The sequence below is a fragment of the Odocoileus virginianus genome, chromosome 17, assembly GCF_023699985.2.
Source record: "Odocoileus virginianus isolate 20LAN1187 ecotype Illinois chromosome 17, Ovbor_1.2, whole genome shotgun sequence".
NCBI lineage: Eukaryota > Metazoa > Chordata > Mammalia > Artiodactyla > Cervidae > Odocoileus > Odocoileus virginianus.
This window is the reverse complement of record NC_069690.1, coordinates 11,140,376-11,167,358: the sequence shown is the minus strand read 5'-3', so window position 1 is coordinate 11,167,358 and position 26,983 is coordinate 11,140,376. Positions and strand designations below refer to the sequence as shown.

At 36.6% G+C, this 26,983-nt stretch overlaps 1 protein-coding gene and 1 non-coding gene across 11 annotated transcripts in view; one reads left to right on the top strand and one right to left on the bottom strand.

The window, feature by feature from the left end:
• Window positions 1-26,983, top strand: part of BCAS3 (BCAS3 microtubule associated cell migration factor) — a 581,826-nt gene that overhangs the window by 177,093 nt on the left and 377,750 nt on the right. For all 10 annotated transcript variants that reach the window (XM_070478583.1, XM_070478586.1, XM_070478587.1 and 7 more), the window contains exon 14: window positions 22,346-22,479. In XM_070478583.1, the coding sequence (XP_070334684.1) occupies window positions 22,346-22,479 (134 nt within the window). The remainder of the gene's footprint in view (window positions 1-22,345; window positions 22,480-26,983) is intronic.
• On the bottom strand, window positions 2,240-2,346 carry LOC139039355 (U6 spliceosomal RNA). The gene has a single exon (XR_011492661.1). It is a non-coding gene; the product is annotated as a U6 spliceosomal RNA (small nuclear RNA).

Here is a 26,983-nt window from a genome sequence, read left to right as displayed (position 1 = left end):
GACTGATCTTTCCTTTGGTATGTAATGCTTCAACACATGTAAATCGACATTTTTGTACTGTTGTATCTTTATTCAATCTCACGCCGAATCTTATAATCTCTTGGAAGAAAGAGAATTTTATGAGACTTGTTAGTATTCTTTAAAAATTTATTTATTTTGCTGCTCTGGGTGTTTGTTGCTGCGTGTGTGCTTTCTCGAGGTGCAGAGAGAGGACTCCCTTCTGGTTGTGGTTGTGGCTTCTCATTGTGGTGTCTTCTCTTGTTGAGGAGCACGGGCTCTAGGGCGTGCGGACTTCAGTAGCTGTGGCTCACGGGCTCTAGGTTAAGGCTCAGTAATTGTGGCACACAGGCATGGTTGCCCCTCGGCATGTGGAGTCTTCCCAGACCAGGGATTGAACCCATGTTCCCTACGTTAGCAGGCGAGTTCTTAACCACTGGACCACCAGGGAAGCCTTGATATTTTATGAGTTTTAGGATCTTTTACATTTCTTCTTAAATCTAAAATACAGCTTCTTAACCTGCATCTGAGAGGTCCATGGAGAATATTTAGAGAGTTATGTGAACTTAGGAAAAAAATCGCATCTTTATTTTCTTTACTGAAAGTGAAAAGTGAAAGTGTTAGTCCCTCAGTCATGTCTGACTCTTTGTGACCCCATGGACTGTGGCCCACCAGGCTCCTCTGTCCATGGGATTCTCCAGGCAAGAATACTGGAGTGGGTTGCCATGCCCTTCCCCAGGAGATCTTCCCAACCCAGGGATCAAACCCAGGTCTGCTGCACCACAGGCGAAATCTTCACTGTCTTAAGCTGCTTTCTTTAACCTTTAATGAAAATTCTTTCACTTATCAATATGTACAATAAACTACTGAAATATTAGCTTTTTTGTGAATTTGTAATATAAATAATGGGTATTTTCATACCATTTTGATGTTATTTATATAATTCTCTAATTAATGCTCATGGTTCAAAGTCATGACAGAGCCTGTATTTTAACATATTACTATTAATAAAACATATATTCTACTGCATGTCAGTTTTAATAACCCTAAGTATTTTACCTTGTCTTTAAAAAATATTTTGAGAAAGAGGTTCTTAGGCTTCATCATATTGCTGAAAATTTTCATGGCACTAAAATGTTTATGGGCCCATTTATGCTTTCACTTGTTTCAGCCTAACACATCGGAAGCTAGACTTCATTCACAGTGCCTGGTTCAGTCCCTGCTTATGGAGTCTGCTGGTGGAATAGGGACTTTAAAAAAAAAGAAAAAAGGAAGACAAGTCCTTTGTGGAGCAAGGACAGAATGCTAGGAGATTCTGAATATTAACTTGGTATTTTGCTTTTGGGGAAAGTTCTTCAAAAGAAAGCCAGTTCTAAATGGGAGCCAAAAGACGATTCGTTAGGAAAGAATGATTCAGTCCCTAGTAAATACATAAATATTAGTTGAATGAATGGGGCAAGAAAAATATGGCACGGCTGGCATAGATTTTGAAGTAAAGGCTGTGTACAGTGGACTGATCAGTTTATTACTGCTTTGTATCTGTTTAAAAGTTTGAATGAAATGGTGGGTTCATAATTCAGCAAGCACTCAGAAAATTGGTTTGCAGAATCTTTTATAGAAGCTGATAGGCACAGATTTCATGCCATTGCTTACAGTTCATCTTAATTATTTACTGTTTATTTCTGAGTATTTTTGCTGTTCAGAATATGAATTTTATTGCTTGATATGAGCAAGTGTATGTATAAAATACTCAGTTCTCAGTGATTTGTTTTTTTTTATTAACTCATTAAAAGCTCAGTCTCTTTTTTTTATTTTTTATTTTTATTTATTTATTTTTTATGTTCTTTTATTTATTTATTTTTTTCCATTTTTTTTCCATTTATTTTTATTAGTTGGAGGCTAATTACTTTACATCATTGCAGTGGTTTTTGTCATACATTGAAATGAATCAGCCATGGATTTACATGTATTCCCCATCTTGATCCCCCCTCCCACCTCCCTCTCCACCCTATCCCTCTGGGTCTTCCCAGTGCACCAGGCCCAAGCACTTGTCTCGTGCATCCAACCTGGGCTGGTGATCTGTTTCACCCTAGATAATATACATGTTTCGATGCTGTTCTCTTGAAACATCCCACCCTTGCCTTCTCCCACAGAGTCCATAAGTCTGTTCTATACATCTGAGTCTCTTTTTCTGTTTTGCATATAGGGTTATCGTTACCATCTTTCTAAATTCCATATATAAAAAAATATGGAATGCTTCACGAATTTGCGTGTCATCCTTGTGCAGGGGCCATGCTAATCTTCTCTGTATCGTTCCAATTTTAGTATATGTGCTGCCGAAGTGAGCACAGTTCTCAATGATTTGAAAGTCTTGATTTTGTTTTAGCTATTCAGTAGATGAACAGCTTCTTGGAGAAAGGCTTTGGGCTTAGCTGTGGCTACCTATTATCCAGCTCCTATCACTAGGTGATATTTTATTTTGCTTGTTTAATTTCTGTATCATATCTCCTGGTTTATTCTAACACTCTTGGACTGAGACATTCATATGTACAAAATATTTGAGTCAAGAGGCTTCTTTGCTGTTTGTAAATACCTTAGTAATTGTTTTCCTCTGTAATTATTTTTGTAACACTTAAAAAATATTTGGGGGAGATCAAATGTATTTTCTATCAAGATTTAAGTTCTCTATAAAGAGTTGGAATGACTGAAGTGACTTAGCACACTCAGCATGGATGCACAATGGCATCTAACTTAAATGGCCCATGCCACACATTTTTTTTTTTAATTAAATTGGCCCTTTCAAAATATAACTTGTGGATCTTCCAGTAACACCCCAGTTTTTCCTTACATGGATACAGTATATATTTCAAAATTTATTTATATTCAGCGAGTTTTTCTCTATCTGGTTTGAGATCTTCTCATTGGGTCTGTAATGTGGCCAATAATAAGAGTAATACCTATTGGTACTACTTAGAAAAGTATAGGGAAGTTTACTTAGAAAAGTATGTGAAACAAAACAGATAAGAAAAGTGGATTGCTTGTCTTTTGTTTGTAAACCTGATTTTTTCTAACTAGTTTACCTGTATATGTCTCACTGTTAAACATTTTTATTTAGAGAGGCTTATCTTTAGATCAAAGAGTATTAAAATGTCCTGGATATCAAAATCCAGGATTTAAACCAGGAATGTTGTCCAACTCCTGAGAAATTTTAAAAACAATTTACATGATGGAAAAACACTGCAAAGTGAATTAAGGAGAAAATGTAGATTGCTTGACTGGGTGGCGTGCAGTTCGGCCTTGTGTGGAACCTATTCAGAAAAGAAATTAGGGGATACCATTAAATAGAGTTGTGAAACTTTTAGTTCAGCAGCTGCATTCAGTTTGTTTTTCAATTTCTCCTTCCCATTCTTGTTTATTAGCTGTGACTCTGAGTCCTGAATTAAAACAAATATTTTAATGGCAACATTTATGATTTGTTTAGAAGTGCCAGAGAGACCTTGTGCTTAGATCAGGGCAGCTTCAATATGGGTGGTGGAAGTTTGTTGCTTTCAATTATTTAGATACACCATGAGTAACATTTTCTAGGGAGCTTATTTTTTTAATTAATAAGCTTTATTTTTTAGAGCGCTTTTAGGTCCACAGCAAAATTGAATGGAAAGTACAGAGAGCTCTCATATTTCTGCCTTCCCACTCTCCGCCCACATGCCACACCCACACACATACAGTCCCCACACTATCCACCTTCCACCTGACAGTGATCATATTCTTACAACTGATGAACCCACACTGACACGCCATCATCAACCAGCGTCCATAGTTTATGTTAGGGTTTACTCTTGGTGTTGTGTTTTCTGTGAGTTTGCGAAATTAGTATTGACATGTACCTACCATTATAGTATCATACAAAATAGTTTCGCTGTCCTAAATGTTCCTCATGAAATTTGGGTCTTCTCAGTCATTGTTTCTTTCTGTCTCTTTCCCCTTCTTCTTTCCTTCCTGGACTCCTGTAGATTTACCTCCCACAGATCTCAAAGGCTCTGTTTATTTTTCATCTTTTTTTTTTTTTTTTCTCTCATTCTGGATAATTTCAGTTGACTTTTTCCTGCCATTTAAATTTTCTCTTTGGGCCCCTTTATTGAATTTTTCATTTCAGTATTGTACTTTTTAACTCCAGATTTGTATTTGTTTCTTTTTATAATGTTATCTCTTTATTGATGTCCCCTACTTGGTGAGACATTGTTCTCAAACTTCCCTTTAATCCTCTCGACATGGTTTCTCTGCGTCCTTGGCCAGCATTTGGTTGTCTCATCATTTTCTATTTTATGGATCCTCGGTAAGATATGTAATGTGGAAATCTTTTTTCTCAGCGAGAAGTTTTTCCTTTTATCTTTTTCATAGGGTCTTTTGCAGAGCAAAATTCTTTACTTTTTGTCAAATGCATTTTTAAAGTTTTGTTAGTTGTGATTTTGTGTTCAGGTCTAAGAAATGGTCGCCAGTCTGGGTGGGGCGCAAGGATTTTCTCCTATAATTTTCTAACAGGATTTTAGTTTCACATTTATATTTAAATTTCTGATCACCTTTGTGTTTTTTTTTGTATAGTGTATCAGGTTTAGGTTATGGTTGGTCCCTGTTTTTCGCTACTTCATCATTTTTTCCAAGATACTATCCTTCTTCCTTTGAATTACTTTTGTACTTTCCTAAGTGACACACTTCTGTTGGCTATTTCTGGTTTCTGTGATGAAGAAGACTTCTTTTAGCATTTTTCTGACTGTCAGCATCTGTATTTTGCCCATAATTTTGAGGACTATTTCAACTAGATTTGATAGTTTCTTCTTTCGGCAACTGTCAGCTCTCTTTGTTCAAAGCTTTTGGGGTTATTAATCTTAACTCTCTTGATTAATTGGGTACAGAGTTGTATTTTTGTGTAAGCAGTATTCTGATCTGTCACATGCTCAAATGGAGCTCCTGAAAATTACTCAAAAGGTTACTGAGTTCTCCCTACCCTCGCCTGTTTGAACCCTTTCCTCCTTCTGTTCTGCTCAGTGTGAGTGCAGCTCCTCTGACTTACTTTGTATTGAACTTAACTTTTCAGTAGTATATTTTTATAACTTTGATTTGTTTTTTCATCAGTTTCTCATAGAGCAAGAACAACAGCCTCTTTTGATTTTATAAATCCAGCCCCAAAGCCTATTTACTGGTCACTTGAGCATGTAAAATGCTCTCTATGATACGTGGTTTAGACAATAACCTGTGAACATGTATTAGCTCAGGCTGCCAGAAGGCAATACCATAGACTTGGTGGCTTAAACAACGGAAATCTCTTTCCTCACAGTGTTTGAAGCTGGAAGTCCAGGATCGAGGTTTGGCTGATAGTTTCTCCTGAGGTCTTTCTTCATCACTAACGAATGGCCACCTTCTTAACGTGTCCTCACATGGCCATTCCTTGATGCAAGGGAGCAGGGAGAGAGAGAAAGAAAGCTATCTCTTAAAAAAAAAAGCTATCTCTGTGGTGTCTCTGCTTACAAGGACACTAATGCTCTCACCTCAGGGCCTCACCCGTATGACCTCTTGTAGACTTAATTTCTTCCATAGATAGCTGCCCCCATCCCACTCCATGTGTAACTCCCGCCCCCAACTCCACATAAAACCACATAGGTTTCTAGCATTTCATTACAGGAATTTAGGGGCTATACAGACATTTATTCTATAACCATATGTATGAGAACCGTTCAGTTACTCTTGTTTTTAAAAAGTCTTATTTGATTCCAGCCCAATTCTAGATTATTCTGTTCAACTATGATTGTTGTATCATGTTCCATGATGACTTCCATTTTAAGGTATTCAAATGTTTTGTAAGAAATGTTAAATGTTAATGGTACAAACATTTTTCAACAACTTTATTATTATTGAGTGTATTGTCTAAAAGTATTACAGCATGGCACAAGTTTACCGCTTCAACCTGATCAACATGTTTCCTCCCATATTTGGCCATTCTAGTTATTTTTCAGCTCCTTAAACATGTTACATCATTTTACCTCTGCATGGAACCCTCATTTCCCTGCCTCTTATTTATCTCTTGAAAGTGTTAGTTGTTCAATTGTGTCTGACTCTTTGGGATTGCAAAGGAGCCATGAGGCTCCTCTGTCCATGGGATTTCCCAGGCAAGAATACTGGTGTGGGTAGCCATTCCCTTCTCTAGAGCATCTTCCCGAGTCAGGGATCTAATCCAGGTTCACCCGCATAACAGGTAGTTTCTTTACCATCTGAGCCACCAAGGAAGCCCTATTGTCTCTTGATTCCCATCTTAAGTATCATTTTGGGAAAACTTACCTGACCCTATGTAAGATACCATGTCACCCCTTCACCTGGCTACTGAATAGGTCAAGTTAGTTAATCTGCTTCGATCACTCCCAGTACTTTCGTTTCCTCATCAATAAAATGAGGGCTGTATTGTCATTTAAAATAATACCTGAAGTATAGTGAGACCTTAATAAATATTAACTGTTGTTGTTGTATTTTTGTTAACCTCCCTCATCCTAGTTTTTAATTTATTTACACTCATCTAGAATATCCTTTCAACATGTTTTCTGTTAGAGGTATGCCTTTATTTCATTCCCAAATATTATTAGCCTGGTAATTTTCACATAGTTGATAGTAAGTGTACATTGAGTAGTTACATTAATTGGTTGTCTTATCTGTCTTTATAATCTTAGAAGTGTTAGTTGCTCAGTCGTGTCTGACTCTGTGACCCCATGGATTGTAGTCGACCAGCTTCACTGTCCATGGGATTTGCCAGGCAAGGGTATTGGAGTAGGTAACCATTTCCTTCTCCAGGGGATTTTCCCAACTCAGGGATCAAACCTGGGTCCCCTCCATTACAGGCAGATTCTTTATCATAGTCTGAGCCACCAGGTACAGGAGGTGGTGACCAAAATCATCTCAAAGGAAATGAAAGAAGGCAAAGTGGTCTCAGGAGGCCTTGCAGATAGCTGAGAAAAGAAGAGAACTGAAAGGCAAAGGAGAAAAGGGAAAATATACCCAACTGACTGAATGTAACATTCAAGAGAATAGAGAGGAGAGATAAGAAAGCCTTCTTATGTGAACAGTGCAAAGAAATAGAGGAAAACAATAGAATGGGAAGGACTAGAGATCTCTTCAAGAAAATTGGAGTTACCAAGGGAGCATTTTATGCAAAGATGGGCTCAATAAAGGACAGAAATGGTAGGGACCTAACAGAAGCTGAAGAGATTAAGAAGAGGTGGCAAGAATACACAGAAGAACTGTACAACAAGGGTATTAATGACCCGGATAGCCACAATGGTGTGGTCACTCAACTAGAACCAGACATCCTGGAGTGTGAAGTCAGTTGTGCATTAGGAAGCATTACTATGAACAAAACTAGAGGGGATGATGGAATTCCAGCTGAGCTATTTAAAATTCTAAAAGATGAAGCTATTAAAGTGCTCCACTCAATATGCCAGCAAATTTGGAAAACTCAACAGTGGCTACAGGACTGGAAAAGGTCTGTTTTTATTGCAATCTCAAACAAGGGGCAATGCCAAAAAAATGGTCAAACTGCTGTATAATAGCACTCACTTCACATGCTAACAAGATAATGCTCTAACTCCTTCAAGCTAGGCTTCAGCAGTATGTGAACTGAGAACTTTCATATGTACAAGCTGGATTTATAAAAGCAGTGGAACATCCATTGGATCACCAACATCCAACAGATCATAGAAAAAGCAAGGAATTCCAGAAAAACATCTGCTTCATTTACTACGCTAAAGCCTTTGACTGTGTGGATCACAACAAACTGGAAAATTCTTAAAAGAGATGGGAATACCAGACCACCTTACTTCCCTGCTGAGAAACCTGTATACAGGTCAAGAAGTAACAGTCAGAACTGGATGTGAAACAACCGACTGGTTAAAGATTGAGAAAGGAGTTCATCAAGGCTGTGTATTGTCGCCCTGCTTATTTAACCTCTATGCAGAGGACATCATGTGAAATGCTGGGCTGGGTGAAGCACACATTGGAATCAAGATTGCTGGGAGAAATATCAACAACCTCAGATATGCAGATGATACCACTTTAGTGGCAGAAAGCAAAGAGGAACTAAAGAACCTCTTGATGAGGTGAAAAAAGAGAGTGATAAAGCTGGCTTAAAACTCAACTTTCAGAAAACTAAGATCATGGCATCTGGTCCCATCACTTCATGGCTAGTAGATGGGGAAAAAGTGGAAACATTGGCAGACTTTATTTTCTAGGGCTCCAGAATTACTGCAGATGGTGACTGCAGCCATGAAATTAAAAGACACTTGCCCCTTGGATGAAAATCTATGACAAATCTAGACAGCATATTAAAAAAGCAGAGACAGTACTTTGCTGACAAAGGTCGTCTAGTCAAAGCTATGATTTTTCTAGGAGTCATGTATGAATGTGAGAGTTGGACCATAAAGAAAGCTGAGCATCAAAAAATTGATGCTTTTGAACTGTGGTGTTGGAGAAGACTCTTGAGAGTCCCTTGGACGGTAAGATCAAATCAGTCAATCCTAAAGGAAATCAGTTCTGAGTATTCATTATAAGGACTGTTGCTGAAGCTCCAGTACTTTGGTCACCTGATGGGAGGGCTGACTCATTAGAAAAGACCTTGATGCTGGGAAAGATTAAGGGCAGGAGGAAAAGTGGGCAATAGAGGATGAGATGGCTGGATGGCATCACAGACTCAGTGGTTTGAATTTGAATAAACTGAGTGAGATACTGAAGGACAGGGAAGCCTGACATGCTGCAGTCCATGGGTCACAAAGAGTCGGACACAACTGAACGACTGAACAACAACAACATAATCAGGGCCATGATAAGGTATTAATTTAATGTACTTAGTCATCTGTTGAATAAAACCAACTTATTTCCAATTTCTGATTTGAACAAAAATTGTCTCCCTCCCTCAATTGTGGGATTGTTCCATGATGCAAATTGTATTAAATGCAGGTGCATATAACATGTAATTATTATTGAAATTAAAAGTATCTTGTGGAAACTATGTTACATTTTTGTGACTTGGTATACTAGATGGGAATATTATTAGTTTCATGACATTTGACATCAAAGAAGATATGTATTTTTTAATTAATCAGATTAGAAATTAGAAACATAAGAAATTCTCAGGTCTCTGCAGTGTGGCCTGATGTTTCTCACACAGACCTGTTGTCTTTAATTCAGTAAATAATTGATCTGCTTTCCAGAGGCGTTACTTCTGCCAGCTGAGTAGCCTAGAGCTGTGAAGGGCAACACATCCACATTTTAAATAATTACCCTTCCTTGGCAGGGAAATTGCTTTTTCCATCCATTAATAAGAGGAAAATGAATGTTGGGTCTCTAGTAAAGTAGATTAAACATGAACCCCTCTGAATGCTTGGCTGCATCTTTAACAGACTTGGCATTTTTCTGGTTATTTAAATGCTATATATTGAAAGGTGCTGGTGGTCTTGGGTTAATCATTTAAAGTTGGGGTTTTTTTGCTTGTTTTTTGCAGTTTTCCCCATTTATCATAGCAAGTGGTCAGAAGAATACCTTGTCTTGATTTTTGTTAACATTTACAATGTCTTCTCAATTTATAGACTTAGGTGGCTTTAGATTTTCCCTCTCACCTGACAGTTTTAGGTTAGTCACTTACGCTCTATCACTAGCAACGCAAAAGCAGCTTGAAGAGTTGATTGCCTCCTCCCCGACCCTGACATGGGGATGTTTCCATTAGAAGTCTGTAGTTATTCTCCTGTTTTTTCATCTTGTAAAGTGATATCTTTTACTCACGTAATGGGTTACTCCTTGAAGAATTTGTTGTGTTTGCTCTACATTCATTGTGGCACTGGACTTACGTGAGAGTCAGAGGGAATTTTTCAGGTGTGATTTGCCATAAAGTACAGTAGGCACCATGCCCACAGTCACTTTAGGGTCCCACCAAAGTGTTTAATTCCTTTTAAATGCAAAAATATATATAAACTTTAATGCCTTGATATCCATAATATACATTTAAACCAGCAACTGTAGTCATAAAATAGTTTTTTCACGGAAGAGGGGGCCAATGAAGGCAAAAATGTCCAGGGTCTATGAAAGACCTAATGCAGCCCTGGATTCTGAATGTCCATCAGTAAGAAGGAACCCTGCTCCTTCGCTATCACCACTGCCACAGTAAAGGTGCTCAGTTAATACTGAATGAACTAGTGAAAGATGAAGACACTGAATACATACAATGGCATCTTTCATACTAATGAAAGATGTGAATATATACAGTGGCTCAGTTAATACTGAATAACTAATGAAAGATGTGAATACATGCAGTGGCCATAGCAAAGGTACTCAGTTAATACTGAATGAATTAATGAAAGATGTGAATACATACAGAGGCATACCTACCATGAAAAAATGTGAGGTAAATATAAATGCCCATAACACTGCAGCTGCAAGTATTATATTAGATCCAGTATTAACTTTTGAAAATGGTAAAAAAGGATGTCTATAACCAAGTAGATACAGGCGAAGTAGCCAAGGTTGATTTGAACTTGTTGCTTATCAGGACAACTTTAAAATGGTTAAGCACTTGAATACGATTGTCCCTTCTCCTTTCCACTCTTCTCATATACTCTGGCCCTTCCCCAGCTTCAGGCTTACTTGTTTCCTTGTTCAGCTTGGTCTGTATTCTTGCCATATATTCAGTTCAGTTCAGTTCAGTCGCTCAGTCGTGTCCAACTCTTTGTGACCCCATGAAGCACAGCACGCCAGGCCTCCTTGTCCATCATCAACTCCCGGAGTTTACTCAAACTCATGTCCATCGAGTCACTGTTGCCATCCAGCCATCTCATCCTCTGTTGTCCCCTTCTCCTCCTGCCCCCAGTCCCTCCCAGCATCAGGGTCTTTTCCAGTGAGTCAGTTCTTTGCATCAGGTGGCCAAAGTATTGGAGTTTCAGCTTCAGCATCAGTCCTTCTAATGAACACCCAGGACTGATCTCCTTTAGGATGGACTGGCTAGATCTCCTTGCAGTCCAAGGGACTATCAAGAGTCTTCTCCAACACTACAGCTCAAAAGCACCAATTTTTCGGTGCTCAGGTTTCTTCACAGTCCAACTCTCACATCCGTACATGACCACTGGAAATACCATAGCCTTGCCATATATTAAATATATGTATATATATATATTGGAGGCTTCTCTGGTGGCTCAGATGGTAAAGAATCTGCCTGCAATTCAGGATACTGGGGTTTGATTCCTGGGTTGGGAAAATCCTCTGGAGAAGGGAATGACAACCTACTCCAGTTTTCTTGCCTGGAGAATCCCATGGACAGGAGAGTTTGGTGAGCTGCAGTCCATGGAGTCACACAGAGTTGGACATGACTGAGTGACTAACACTCTATCTATACATATTTTATATATATTTGACCAGTACGGTGAAAAATTTTCAATGATAAATATATTTCAAAGAACATATATTAAATTCAGTATGATGGGTACTTATGGTGGGGAAAGGATGGCAGTGGGGAATGAATTTAGGAATGAAAGATGAAAAAGAAAACAAAAACATCAGTCTACTCAAACTTGGAGAGTGAAAAAGTTGGCTTAAAGCTCAACATTCAGAAAACTAAGATCATGTCATCCGGTCCCATCACTTCATGGCAAATAGATGGGGAAACAGTGGCTGACTTTTATTTTTCTGGGCTCCAAAATCACTGCAGATGGTGATTGCAGCCATGAAATTAAAAGACGCTTACTCCTTGGAAGGAAAGTTATGACCAACCTAGACAGCATATTAAAAGCAGAGACATTACTTTGCCAACAAAGCTATGGTTTTTCCAGTGGTCATGTATGGATGTGAGAGTTGGACTATAAAGAAAGCTGAGCACTGAAGAATTGATGCTTTTGAACTGTGGTGCTGGAGAAGACACTTGAGAATCCCTCGGACTGCAAGGAGATCAAGCCAGTCCATCCTAAAGGAGATCAGTCCTGGGTGTTCATTGGTAGGACTGATTTTGAAGCTGAAACTCCAATCCTTTGGCCACCTGATGCAATGAGCTGACTCATTTGAAAAGACCCTGATGCTGGGAAAGATTGAGGGCGGGAGGAGAAGGGGACGACAGAGGATGAGATGGTTGGATGGCATCACTGACTCAAAGGACATGGGTTTGGGTGGACTCCGGGAGTTGATGATGGACAGGGAGGCCTGGCGTGCTGCGATTCATGGGTCGCAAAGAGTCGGACACGACTGAGCAACTGAACTGAACTAAACTCAAACTTTATATATATAATCTAAACAAAGTCATACCAACAGCACAGAAGAAATAATATTATTATTTAATGAAAAATAAACTAGGTCACCCCCACTCCCATGCCATACCTTTGATTGTTTCATGGGAAGTTTTTGATTGTTCTTGTTATTGTTGTTAGTCTTTCCTTTCAAATCCTATCTTTCTGATGGGCTAAGAAAAATATTTGCTACGTTTGCAAATATTCCTAAAGTGAAAGTGCTAAGTGATGACCCAGTTTTATCTTCTATCTAATTGTTATATGTTACATAGTTTCTGATCTCTCCTGCTAGAACTCTGAACTAAATCTGTTGTATTTTCATGTATACAAAGTGGAATTCATGAATAATGGTGCTTTGACCATCATTTGGCCAAGTTGCATATCTGAGACTTGTAGACGTCTTTCTTGACTCCTTACTATGTATTGTCATTTCATATACATCCCTCTGTGACTGCTGTGCTTTTTGTTTATTTTTTGGTGTGTTTTTTTCCACTTCTGGGGTAGAGTTTTAACTTTCTAACTGTTCTATTTAGCATCTTACTATCTCTCTCTCCTTTTACTCTAGATAAAGCCATAAAAATTATCTTGTTCCCTCATCTTTGTTATTGTTTTGGTTCATCTTCATTTTTCTTGAGCTGTAATTATATGATACAGATTGTGTGCACCAATCTTAAGTGTATAGCTTGGTGAATTTCTACACACACATACATACACACGTATCCACCTCTGTATAAGCTCCATCCAGAAAATTTAAAGTTTCTGTTTTCATGCATCTCTGAAGTACATTGAATGGCATTCCTTTGGAAATTCCTAAATTTCCAAATTTACCTTTCAAATTAAATCTTACAGTCTCAATATATAAAATATGTCTTCTAAGCAGACTGATCGGTCTACCAAATTCCTGTTAACCTTCATTCAGATTGTATTTTGTTATGAACTTGTGGCAATGATTGTGACATTAATTTAGTGCTGCTTTTGTGTTTGTGTATGTGTGTCTGTATAGGACCATAGCGTTGTGTTGGTACATAATAATGTCCCCAAGATAACTACTTTATCTAAAGATTGTACATTTTTACCATCCTAGTGACCTCTATGTTGTGATAATTATAATATTGTATGATAAGAGAAATCATATATTTAGTTATGAAAGAAAACAGCATTTTCATAAAGTTATTTTATCACTTTTGTGCTTTGATATCCTATTAGAGTTTTGTGTTAATATTGTTCACTCATAGTTAACTTTATTAAAAGTGAATGTTTAAACCAGAAGTAATCAACAGAAGCTTATTCTGAAATTATATGTAGATTCAAAGGATCTAAAATAAAATGGTCAAATCAATCTTGAAAAAGATGAATAAATTTAAAAAACTGATACTACCTAAATTTCTGACTTACTTAAATATATACTTTCTTAAATAAGTATTTAGTAATGTAGAAAGGATGGTTTTGGGTAAATATAGTCATAGATGGATGGAATAGAAACCAGGAATTGATCAAACTCTTACAATGATTTGATTTTTGACCAAAGTGTTAAGTAATTCACTATAGGGATAGCATGATTTTCTCAACTGATGGTCCTAGAACAACTGGAATATCCATTTGGTGAAAAGTAAACTGGTTTTTCCAGTAATCATGTATGGATGTGAGAATTGGCCCATGAAGAAGGCCGAGTGCTGAAGAATTGATGGTTTTGAATTGTGGTGCTGGAGAAGACCCTTGGACAAAAGGAGATCAAACGAGTCAACCCTAAAAGAAATCAACCCTGAATATCATTGGAAGGACTTACGCTGAAGCTGAAACTCCAGTACTTTGGCCACCTGATATGAAGAGCTGACTCCTTGGAAACAAGCTTGATACTGGGAATGATTGAGGGCAGGTGGAGAAGAGGGTGGCAGAGGATGAGATGGTTGGATAGCATCACTGACTCAATGGACATGAATTTAAGCCTACTCTGGGAGATGTTGAAGGACTGAGGAGTCTGGTATGTTGCAGTCCATGGGGTCACGAAGAGTTGGACACAACTTAGCTACTGAACAACAGCAAAACTTTTCCTTAACACCATACACAAAAATTTAACTCAAAATCAATCATACACTTAATTTAAAACCTAATACTATAAACCTTCAAAAAGAAAATGTAAAGATTATATCATTGTAACCGTGGAGGCATACAGGATGGATTTCTTAGATAGGACACCAAAAAAACAAGCCATCAGATTGGTCTTCATTACTTGGGAAACTTATGGTTAAGCAAATGAACTGGGATATATAAGCTATGATTATATATCTGATATATATATATATACACACACACATGTGTATATATGTATATATTTTTATAATGTAATATAAATATAATTTTAATGTATATAAAATGAAGACAAAACAATTTAAAATAAGCAAAGAATTTGAACAGTTAAGTCAAGGAAATATGTAAATAACTGTTTAGCACCCTAACATCACTGATCACCAAGGAGCATAGCATTTTTAAACCATAAGAAGCCAACCAAGTACTCACTGAGGTGATTAAATTGAAGAATATCAGCAACACCAACTGTTGCAAAATTATGGAGTTCATGGGAAAGTAAAATGATACTGCTGCCTTGAAAAAACATTTTCTCAGTTTCTTATCAAATTAAATGGACCTCAGTTCAATTCAGTCGCTCAGTCATGTGTGACTCTTTGTGACCCCATGGACACAGCAGGTTTCCCTGTCCTTTACTATCTCCTAGAGTTTGCTCAAACTCATGTCCATCAAGTTGGTGATGTCATCCAACCATCTCATCCTCTTTTGTCCCCTTCTCCTCCTGCCTTCAATCTTTCCCAGCGTCAGGGTCTTTTCCATTGAGTCAGTTCTTTGCATCAGGTGGTCAAAGTATCGGAGCTTCAGCGTCAGTCCTTGCAAAGAATATTCAGGGTTGATTTCCTTTAGGATTGACTGGTTTGGTCTCCTTGCAGTCCAAGGGACTCTCAAGAGTCTTCTCCAGCACCACAGTCCCTCCTCCAGGGGATCTTCCTGATCCAGAAGTCAAACCTATGTCTCCTGTGTTGGCAGGCAGATTTTTTACCATTAATGCCACCATTAATTTGTAATGACAGAAAGTCAGTCAGTGGTTGTTGGAGCCAGATGATGAGGAGGGGGGTGGACTGCAAGTGGACAGAAGGCAATTTTTTCACATGCTCTCTATCTTGATTATGGTCTTTGGATGTGGCCTTTGGATACGGCCAAAGATATCTTCAGAACGGTAACAATTTCATGTGATGTAAAGTGAAAGGAAGAAAGTAATTATTTAAATAATGGTGTTAGGATGTTTGCAAATTACAAACTTTAATAATTTTTAGGTTTTCATCTCTACAGATGTTGACGGGAAAGTATTAAATTTTCAATAATTAATACTAAAATGTACAGTTATTTATGAGTGATGATAATCTGAATTCCTGTAAAGATTTCCATTTGACCTAACATATCAGTGGTTATGTCTGTTTTTGGAGCAGAGTGTGAATAAGCTGGTAATTTGTCTTCCAGTTCATATGTGTGCATGTGATAAAGAACCATACAATTAGGTAGGTGTTATAAATAGGATATGGCAGAAAAGACATCCCTACTCAGGTTTCCAAGATTTTATAGCATATGCCCAGTCGAGGTTTGCTACTCTTTAATTTTGCCTTTTGGGCTAACCAGCTGACGCCCAGTTGAAAAGACTTATGTTCTTATGAGGCCACAAAAGCCTTAATGTTCAGTCTTCAGCTACCTCAGATTTTGGGGAACGCCATGTACCATCAGCAGCTTTAGTCCCCACCCTCTAATGCTAGCGCTCATCTATCAAACTTAAGGTTGAGAGTGAAGGAAAGGAAGCTTCCAGATAAACATACAGCAGCGCCTAAACAGCTAATCACTCTAGGCTTCCGCTTCCAGGCCCTATAATTAGAAGTCCTTCTTTTCCTTGTATTCCCAGATGACGCAAATGCTTTTTGTGGCTTGGCACCTCATTTGGGGCGTGGGTTTAGTTTATGGCCAGGCTGGAGTCTGGTTTAGTCTTCTGATGCTGCATAAATAGTTCTCAAGCCACAGTCTACTCTGTACAAGCTTTTCCTTTTATGTATATCTGCTTTTTAACTTGTTTTCTAGAAGAAAAAAAAAAAGCTTGTCATTTCTTCCTGCAGAATGTGTGCAAAAGAGGAAATTATAAATTCAAAGGAAACACGTTATTGGTATAGTACTACACTAGCTATTTCCTCCTTTCCTCTCTATAAAGATTTTTTTAAAATTATTTTAAAGTTTTGTCAAAAAGTTGGGCTTATTTCTGAGTTATATAAGCTGTATTTGTGTGAATAAGTGGAAGAAAGCTTTTTGAGACAGGATACAAGAAGATAATCAGGATAAATTTTGAATGGCTAATTCTCTTAAAATTTGAAGTTGTTTTCCATGTTAGAAGTATTGATGCCAGTTTGAAAAACTAGGAGCATGTTGAAAAGTTTTTATTTGTGATTATCTTTTATATGCAAAACAATAACAGTCTTGATTTGGCTAATAGGGACTACTACGTGAATGCTAATTATGAGTAAATCATTGATACGCTAATAAAAGAAAGTAAAGTTTATGTTCGGGAATGAGTAATCTATTTGTGCTATAAATACAAATGCATCACATTTCCTGTCATAATTAGGTTTCCACTGAATTGTTCTTCATGTGCAAAAATAATTTTGTTGTGGGAATGTAGAATCAAAACATAGTAGTAGAATTGTGATAATTCAGACTTAATATAACTAAGCAAAAAATAGGAGTCAAGAAATATTGTCCACAAAAAAAGAACATGTCCAGTCTTTGAAATTTATTGTATGAGTAACAACAGTATTTATTGACCTCATGCTGATAGCTATGCACAGAGTGGGTGGCAATGTTAAATAAATTGTTATAGATCTCAATAAATGCCACGGTTCATCATCTAAAATGTATTCTCTTGGAAATAGCCAAGATACTGGCATCTAATATCCTGTTTTTTAATCAAATATAATGACTGGAGCTGTACCATATGTTAGCCAATGAATAGAAAACTCATATACACTTCATCTTCCCATATAAATGCCCACTTTCTCTTTCAATGGGTGCTTGATACTCTTTCAACAAAGATATTTTAAGAATTACAAAATAGGATTTTGCTTCTCTTTCTCACAGAAAGCAAATATATTCTGGATAAAATATTAACAAACACACAAACATTTTAATATGTGTATTTTAATTTCTGGAGCAACCAGTACAACGAGTAGATGAATTAAAATTTGATATTAAAAATAGTGAAATTATCTAAAAAAGGGAAGGAAGCAAGAGCAGATAAATAAGCAAAAGTAAAAACAAGGGTGAAATTTAAAAGAAATAACCAATAAAGACCTACTGTATTACACAGAGAACTGTATTCAATATTCTGTAAAATCCTAAATGGGAAAAGGACTTGAAAAAGAATAGATCCATGTATAAGTATAACTGAATCACTTTGCTGTACACTTCAAACTAACATAGCATTGTTAATCAACTATAGCAATTGGTTAATCAACCAATAGCAAGTAAAAATTTTTTAAAAATCAAGGGGAAAAAAATACATGGTACCATCAGAAAAATAATAAAAAGTAGCAAAATGGTAGATGTAAATCCAACCTTTCCCACAAGTTACACTAAATGTGAACGATCTATAAACACTAATTAAAAGTTTGAGATAGGAATAAAAAAACCCAAAACTGAACCCCAGTTATTATCCAAAACAGAGTCATTTTATAACTATATTGACTGTGAAAGTAAATAGAAAAGTATATATTATGCATACATCAATCAAAGCAAAGCTGAAGTAGTGATATTAATACCAGAGAAAGTTGGCTTCAGAATAAGGGAAATACTAAGGTCAAAATGGGACATTATGGTAAAAGAGGTTGATTCACCAAGAAGTCATAACAATCCTAAATTTGTATGAACCTAAAAAAATAGGGCTAAAATTTAGGGAGCTTATATAACTGAAAAAAATATCCATATTTATGCTTGGAGATGTTAACTTCTACTCAGTAATAGAACACAAAAGTAGGCAAACAAGTGAGGATGTTAAAGATCCAATAACACTATCCATTAGCTTAATTTACACTGATAGAATACACCAAATGTTCAGGTGTACATGGAACACTTAGCAAGATAGGTTGTTCTGAGACATAAAACAAACTTTAATTTCTTATCATAATGGAATTAAACTTGAAATTAGTATATGAATGATAACTGGAAAATACCCAATCATTTGGAAACTAAACAACATATCTTCCTGACACAGTGATCTAAGCTTCAGCTTTTAAGAAACTTGAAGAAATAGAAAATAAAACTAAAGCAAGGGCAGTGAAGGAAATAGTAATAGATGGTCATGATAGCAAAAGAAAGAAGATAAATCAGTGAAATGGAAAAGGGAAAACCAGTGACACCATAATGGTTTCTTTGAGAAGTTCTAGCTAGACTGACCAAGAAAAAAAGAGAAAGGATACAAAATTTCAATATCCTGAATGAAAAAGTGGATATTACTAAAGACCCTACAGACTATTTCCTTGAGTTACAGAGAGTAATTCTTCCAAAAAAAAAAACAACAATATATTTTACATTATAAAATTTGTTATATTTTATATTAACAAAATTTAAAGAGAAATTAAATTACTCTATCTAAAAGTCTTCACACAAACACAGAAAAGGCCCACATAGTTTCACTGGAAAATTTTACTGGGCATTTATTAAAGTATTTCCCCTAGAAATAAGAAAAAAGGAACATTATGCAACCAGACCAGCTTTACCCTAATATCAGAAAAAGACAAACACAGTATTAGAAAATTACAACCAACATCCCCCAGGAACACATTCAAAACAGCAAAATATTAGCTAATTCAGTGCAGCAGCATGTAATAAAGGATTTTGACAAAGTAGAGTTTATCCCAGAAATGCAAGACTGTTCCACATTTGATAACCTTTCATTATTAAAATGTACCATACTAATTGACCAAAGAAGAAAAACCACAGAATCATCTCATAGGTGCAGAAAAGCATTAGACAAAATTTGACATCTGTTTATTATTAAAATTCTCAACAATTTAGAAGTAGAAAATAATGTCCTTAAGTTGATACAGAGAATTTACAAAAAATCTACAACTAGCATCATACTTAAAGATTGAATACTTACTTTTAAAACATGGAACAAGGCGTGAATATTGCCTCTCATCATTTTTGTCTACCTCAGCAAAAATAGCAGGTCAAGAGAAAAAAAAAAAGGCATGTAGTTTATGTAGTGTGGAAAGGAGAAAAATCAAACTATGTCTATTCACATACTGTATGTTTAGAAAGAAGATTCCATGTAATCTACATAAAAACTCCTAGAATTTGTAGTGTGCAGGTATGCATACAGTTCAGTTCAGTTCTGTTCAGTTCAGTTGCTCAGTTGTGTCTGAATCTTTGCTACCCCATGGACTGCAGTATGCCAGGCCTCCCTGTCCATCACCAAGTCCCAGAGCTTACTCATACTCATGTCCATCAAGTCAGTGATGCCATCCAACCATTTCATCCTCTGTCGTCCCCTTCTCATCCTGCCTTTAGTCTTTCCAAGCATCTGGGTCTTTTCAAATGAATCAGTTATTTGCATCAGGTGGCCAGGGTATTGGAGTTTCAGCTTCAGCATCAGTCCTTCCAGTGAATTTTCAAGACTGATTTCCTTTAGGATAGACTGGTTGGATCTCCTTGCCTACAGATATTTATGTAAATAGCAGTTGTATCTCTATATACTGCCAAGGAAAATTTGGTAATTGAAATAGAGTACAATTTATAGTTCCAGAAAAACATCTATTTCTGCTTTATTGACTACACCAAAGCCTTTGACTGTGTGGATCACAATAAACTGTGGAAAATTCTGAAAGAGATGGAAATACCAGACCACCTGACCTGCCTCTTGAGAAACCTGTATGCAGGTCAGGAAGCAACAGTTAGAACTGGACATGAAACAACAGACTGGTTCCAAATAGGAAAAGGAGTCAAGGCTGTATATCGTTACCCTGCTTATTTAACTTATATGCAGAGTACACCATGAGAAACGCTGGGCTGGAGGAAGCACAAGCTGGAATCAAGATTGATGGGAGAAATATCAATAACCTCAGATATGCAGATGACACCACCCTTATGGCAGAAAGTGAAGAAGAACTCTTGATGAAAGTGAAAGAGAAGAGTGAAAAAGTTGGCTTAAAGTTCAACATTCAGAAAACTAAGATCATGGCATCTGGTCCCATCACGTCATGGCAAATAGATGGGGAAACAGTGGAAACAGTGGCTGACTTTATTTTTCTGGGCTCCAAAATCACTGCAGATGGTGATTGCAGCCATGAAATGAAAAGACGCTTATTCCTTGGAAGGCAAGTTATGATCAACTTAGACAGTACATGAAAAAGTAGACATTATTTTGCCAACAAAAGTCCGTCTAGTCAAGGCTGTGGTTTTTCCAGTGGTCATGTATGGATGTGAGAGTTGGACTATAAAGAAAGCTGAGCACCGAAAAATTGATGGTTTTGAACTGTGGTGTTGAAGACTCTTGAGAGTCCCTTTTACTGCAAGGAGATCCAACCAGTCCATCCTAAAGGAGATAAGTCCTGGGTGTTCATTGGAAGGACTGATGCTGAAGCTGAAACTCCAATACTTTGGCCACCTGATGCAAAGAGTTGACTCATTGGAAAAGACCCTGATGCTGGGAAAGATTGAGGCTGGGAAGAGAAGGGGACAACAGAGGGTGAGATGGTTGGATGGCATCACCGACTCGACGGACATGGATTTGGGTAGACTCCGGGAGTTGGTGATGGACAGGGAGGCCTGGCGTGCTGCAGTTCATGGGGTCGCAAAGAGTCGGACATGAATGAGCGGCTGAACTGAATTGAACTCAACCATTTATAGTAGCACTAAGAAAATATAATCAGTGTGCTAAAAGAGAAAAGCAGGACATATCAAGAAATATAAGATGTTCATAGATGAGATGACTCATTATTGTCAAGATGTTTATTATCCCCATTATATAGATATCGAAAAGTTGAATCTGTGTTTGGAAAGGCAAAGGAATTGAAATAGCTAAAACAATCTTGGAAAAGGCCAGAAAACAAGGACTTGCTCTATGTGATTTCCAAGTTATAGTAAGTTAAGAAACTGTGATATTAGTGAATGATAGACACAGATACCAATGGAACAGAATAGGACTTCCAGATAAACACAATATGGCCAGTTGATCTCTGGCATGTTGACATTGAATGTAGAATAAAAGATAAACAGTTTAATGGATAAAGATTAGTCTTCAAGAAATCCTACTGAGACAATTGAACATCATTTTCAAAAAAGATAATTTCTAATACCTCACACTTTGTACAAAAATTAACACAAAATTGATGAAAGACCTAAAGGTAAAACATAAAACTGTGAAATTGAACAGGAAACCAAAATATTTGTGACCTTGTGTTAGGTGCATAATTCTTAGCTATGACATCTCATCAAAATTTGCTTTGTGAAAGACAGTAGGGAATTTAAATAAATAGGCTAGAGTGGAGACAAGTTTTAAACTGGTGAATTGAGTAGGGTGTTATTATGAATGTAGTACTACTCAAATTGGAACTTAGAATTCAGGTTTTAGAAATGGAAAAAGTGAAAGTGGGTTTTAATTCCATGGAGGAAAGTCTTTCACATGCTTTGTTATCAGATTTGCTATTTTAAAATGCTTGTGAACTCGGTGATTCTGGCATTGTAAACTTTCCTTTACTAGTTGTATGAGAACATCATAAAACCTTGACATGTAAGTATGTCACTATGCATGAATACTGATGTGACCTTAAGGTTTTGTATTCACACAGGAAAAAAAGTCCTGTGTTTTAATTTTTTTTTAATTGTAGCAAGTTCTTATATATTTGGTCACTTTTTCCCTTCAATAATATTTTAAAGTATGATGAGTGCCTTGTGAAAATATTTCATCCACATACATAATGGTGTTTATTTCTACCCTTTTTTGGTGTGCCCTTCAGGAATGCTTCTAGTCACAACAGATACCCTTGGCCATGACTTTCACGTCTTCCAAATTTTGACTCATCCTTGGTCCTCATCACAAAGTGCTGTCCATCATTTATACACTCTTCACAGGGGAGAAACTGAAGCCAAAGTAAGTAGTATATTTTTTCAGAAGGTGTTTTCTTTGTGTAATATGATACCTAATCCAGAGGTTATTTGTATCATATTGGAGCTTAACGTTAGTGTTGGTGAGTTCATTGTTTTTTAGACTGGGTCAGATAATTAAGAACTTTATACTATTTTGACCCAGTTTATATAAGTAGTAGGTGAACAATGAACGTTGATAAATCAGAAGTTCCAATTTATTCTTCTCTTCCTGTGCTAAAACCATTTTTTTTGTTTGTTTTCTTAAAGTCCAGTCTATTAGGCATATATCCTGCAATCATGCTGAAGTAGTTATGGATGAAATAATATGATATTTCTGTTTGCTTTTGAATGTTCTGGAAGAACAAAACAAAGACATACGTTGAAAACAATATGCAAAGTGTTAATAATTGTCAAAGCTGGGTGATGTTGATCTTGGTGGTTCATAATACACAACCACAATACTCTCTTAGTTCTAGAGACTAAGTCTCTAGACTTAATGTGTATTAAGAAATCCCGCTAATAGAAATTAAAAATAAAGCAGTACCTTTCACCAACATTATGCTGTTTTACTAATTTTTACTGTTTTATAGCAGACTTATTGTTCATTTTTTAAAACATTTTCAGCTCTTCTTGAATATTTTCTCAGTGAAATGCATTTTAGTTATGGGGTAATATAAAGAATATTGAGTTATATAAAATTATTTTGAAGTTATATAAAGAAATATTTTGAGGTTTTTAATTTGAATTGCATTGAAATTACATTTTAATACAGTTAGAATTTACATTGTTAATTATAGAATTTTTGCATCTAGGAATTATTACATTTTAAAATTATTATTGCTGAGGTATAATAGGCTATAGATTGTTTTGTATTAGATTTGTGTCTTCCTGCTTTGCTGAACTCTATTTTGAGGTCTAATACTTTTTCAGAAAAGTTTTTCTTGGATTTTATATATAGAACATGAAAGTGAAAGTGAAAGTCGATCAGTCATGTCTGATTCTTTGCGACTCCATGGACTGTCCATGGAATTCTCCAGGCCAGAATACTGGAGTGGGTAGCCTTTCCCTTCTCCAGGGGATCTTCCCAACCCAGGGGTCAAACCCAGGTCTCCTGCATGGCAGGCAGATTCTTTACCAGCTGAGCCACAAGGCAAGCCCAAGAATACTGAAGTGGGTAGCCTATCCCTTCTCTAGGAAATCTTCCCGACCCAGGAATCGAACCAGGGTCTCCTGCATTGCAGGCGGATTCTTTACCAACTGAGCTATCAGGGAAGCCCTTTTATATAACATACTTTCTGACAATTATTAAGCTAATTTTTTACAGTTTTCAGTTTTATTTTTCTTATTGCATTAGCTTGGAACTCTAAAACAATGTGTAACTAAAAGTAATAATTGTGCTGTTTTCTTTGTTAATGGTACCTCCTATTTTTTAACTTTCTACCATGCTGTTTTGATTACTTTAGCTTTGTAATATAGTTTGACATCAGGAAGCATGATGCTGATACTTCCAACTTTGTACTTCTTGGTCATGATCGCTTTTATTATTTGGGGTCTTTTGTGGTTCCTACAAATTTTAGGATTGTTTTCTAGTTCTGTGAAAATGCCGTTTGAATTTTGATTGAGATTGCATTGAATCTGTAGATTGCTTTCTATAGTGTGGACATTTTAACAGTATTAGTTCTTTTAATCCATGAGTATGGAATGTTTTTTCGTTTATTTGTGTCTTCTTCAGTTTCTTTCATCAATATCTTATGGTTTTCAATGCACAGGTTTTTGCACCTCCTTGGCTAAATTTTTCTATGTATTTTATTCTTTTTGATGCAATTGTAAATGCTTTCAGCTTTTATGAAAGAGCTTTCAGCTCCTCACCGTTGAGTATAATATTAGGTGTGGGCTTGTCATATAAGACCTTTATTATGTTGAAATATATTCCCTCTGTACCCACTTTAATGAGTTTTTATCATGAATGGGTGTTGACTTTTGTCAAATGCTTTTTCTGCATCTGTTGGGATGGTTGTATGATTTTTATTTTTCATTTTGTTGATGTGGTGTGGATCTCAGCACCTAGATGCAGACTCATTGGGAGCTGGGCCGTCAGACCGCAGCTTTTGAAGTATGCAAATATACTTCTTTCAGGGGAAGACTGGGAGAAGGACATTTTTAGTCTGCTGTCTCTGCTGTGGCCTGAGTGGATAGTGGGCTAGGAGAAGTCACTTAAAATAAATATCCCATTCCTCATCAAACTTTTTATTACCTCTTTTACTTACATTATATCATTTGGTTGAATAGATTCTTTGTTAAATGGGTTATATTCATTCAAAAATTATTTTAATACTCAAAACAGTCCGGATTTGGCCAGTTGGAGCCTATTAGTTTGACATCTATTAGCTTGACATCTTTGACATCTGTTAGCTTATAATACGTACATTATTCTTTGACAGTGTCCTTACTTTCTGGCACAGTGAAGTTGCTTTCTCCTGTTTAATAACCATTTGCTGTTATTGCTTTCATATGGAAGTTTTCAATTAGATGAGCATTTTAGGTAAAGATTTACTATTTTCACTATAAAATGTGCTGCCAGGCACATGTTATTTCTTTAAAAAGTTTTTTTTCGTTGATGTACAACATTATATAAGTTGCAGGTGGACAGCATAGTGATTCACAATTTTTGAAGGTTATATTCCATTTATAGTTAGCAAAAAGTACTAGCTAAATTCCCTGTGTTGTACAATACAGGGCACATTTTATTTCTTTTAATTTTTTAACCAGAAATTTTATTTATTTATCTTTGTCTGGGTCTTCATTGCTGCATGGGCTTTTCTCTAGTAGTGGCAAGCGGGGCTACTCTCTAGTTGTGGTGTGTGTGCTTCTCATTGCAGTGGCTTCTCTTGTGGAGCACGGACGCTATGGCACACAGCCTTCAGTAGTTGGAGCACGTGGGCTGAGTAATTGCAGCTCCCAGGCTCGATAGTTGTGGTGCACGGGCTTAGTTGTTCCATGGCTTGTGAGATTTTCCACATCAGAGATCCAAACTGTGTCTCCTGCATTGGCCGGCTGATTCTTTACCAGTGAACCACCAGGGAAGCCCCACATTTTATTTCTTTTCTCTCTTTTAATCCCTGTCCTGCCCTCCCTACTTCCTGATATGCTCTACCTCAACTGTAATCTCCAGTAATTTGAATATTTTAAGCACCCACACCTTTTAAAAAATTTACATCCATTTTTGATACTTCTTTTGCATTAGCATTATTTGTCATTCAATTTACCTTTATTTCTAACACGGAAACAGAGGTCTTGCTTAAGCTTCTTGGGGTCTCTTATCCATAAAACAGTGCCCTGCACATGGACAAATGTTTGTAGATGCTAATATTTGCTAATGCCAATGCTATTCCTATTTAACAGGTAGGAAAATAAAATAGACATTATTAAAATTGTGTTGTTCTTTGTCACACCCTATACTTTAGGAGATTGGAAATTTTTAAACTTTAAACATCAAAATCTAAGGAAGCACAATTGATAACCATAAAATTAATTTTTATAAGTGTATACTGAAAATGATTTTGAAATGATATGTAAAATTTAACACTGATAATGAAATTTGTATGGCAAGTAATCTGTCTTTGAGTATTTTAAAATCATGTCATTCTGGAATCTTCCAAGAACTCTGAGGATACTTTAATCATGCAAGGAAAAAAGGATCAAATATGTGGATCTAATTATGTTGAATTAAGTTGTTTTATGATCTATGACTTGGGATATCCTCTGCATCTGACAGTAATTTTCCTCCTAAAGTACATGTGTAGTTAGCAAAATATTCTTAGTTTTCATCAGTAAAGTCATATGTAGTAAAATGTTACAGTATTTAAAAATATACTTCTGTTAAGTCTTACCGAAGCTGACACTGGTAGTTTTTGTACTTAACATGCTAATTTTGATAAATGGTACACTTTCTTTGGAAACCTCTGCATATTAGAAACCTGTTACTTCTACTTTATCAGAGCAATCCTGCAAAATGGTATGATTAATATGTTTAATTCTCAAGGAGAAAAGTACCTGTGTGTAAATGCTCAGTTGTGTCTGACTCTTTGCAATCCCATGGACTGTAGCCTGCCAGGCTCCTCTGTCCATGGGATTTCCCAGGCAAGAATACTGGAGTGGGTTGCCATTTTCTTCTCTAGGGGATCTTCCCTACTCAGGGATTGAACCCACATCTCTTGTGCCTCCTGGATTGGCAGGTAGATTCTCTGCAGTAGTCAGTTCAGGAAAAAACAGCCTATGGTACAGGAAAGGGGAACCCAAGTGGAGTCTAGACTCCCTTTTTTGATGAGATATTGGTGAGTCTAGGAAGACCAAGATCATGGAGTTCTCAGGACTGAGTATCAGAGAGATGAAAGGTACAAAGAAAGAACCCTTGAGATCTGCTGAGAAATCTGCAACCATGGGAAGAACCACCATCATACCAGTAGGAGGAAGTAAAATTACATTAAAGATGACATTCAGAAAATCTA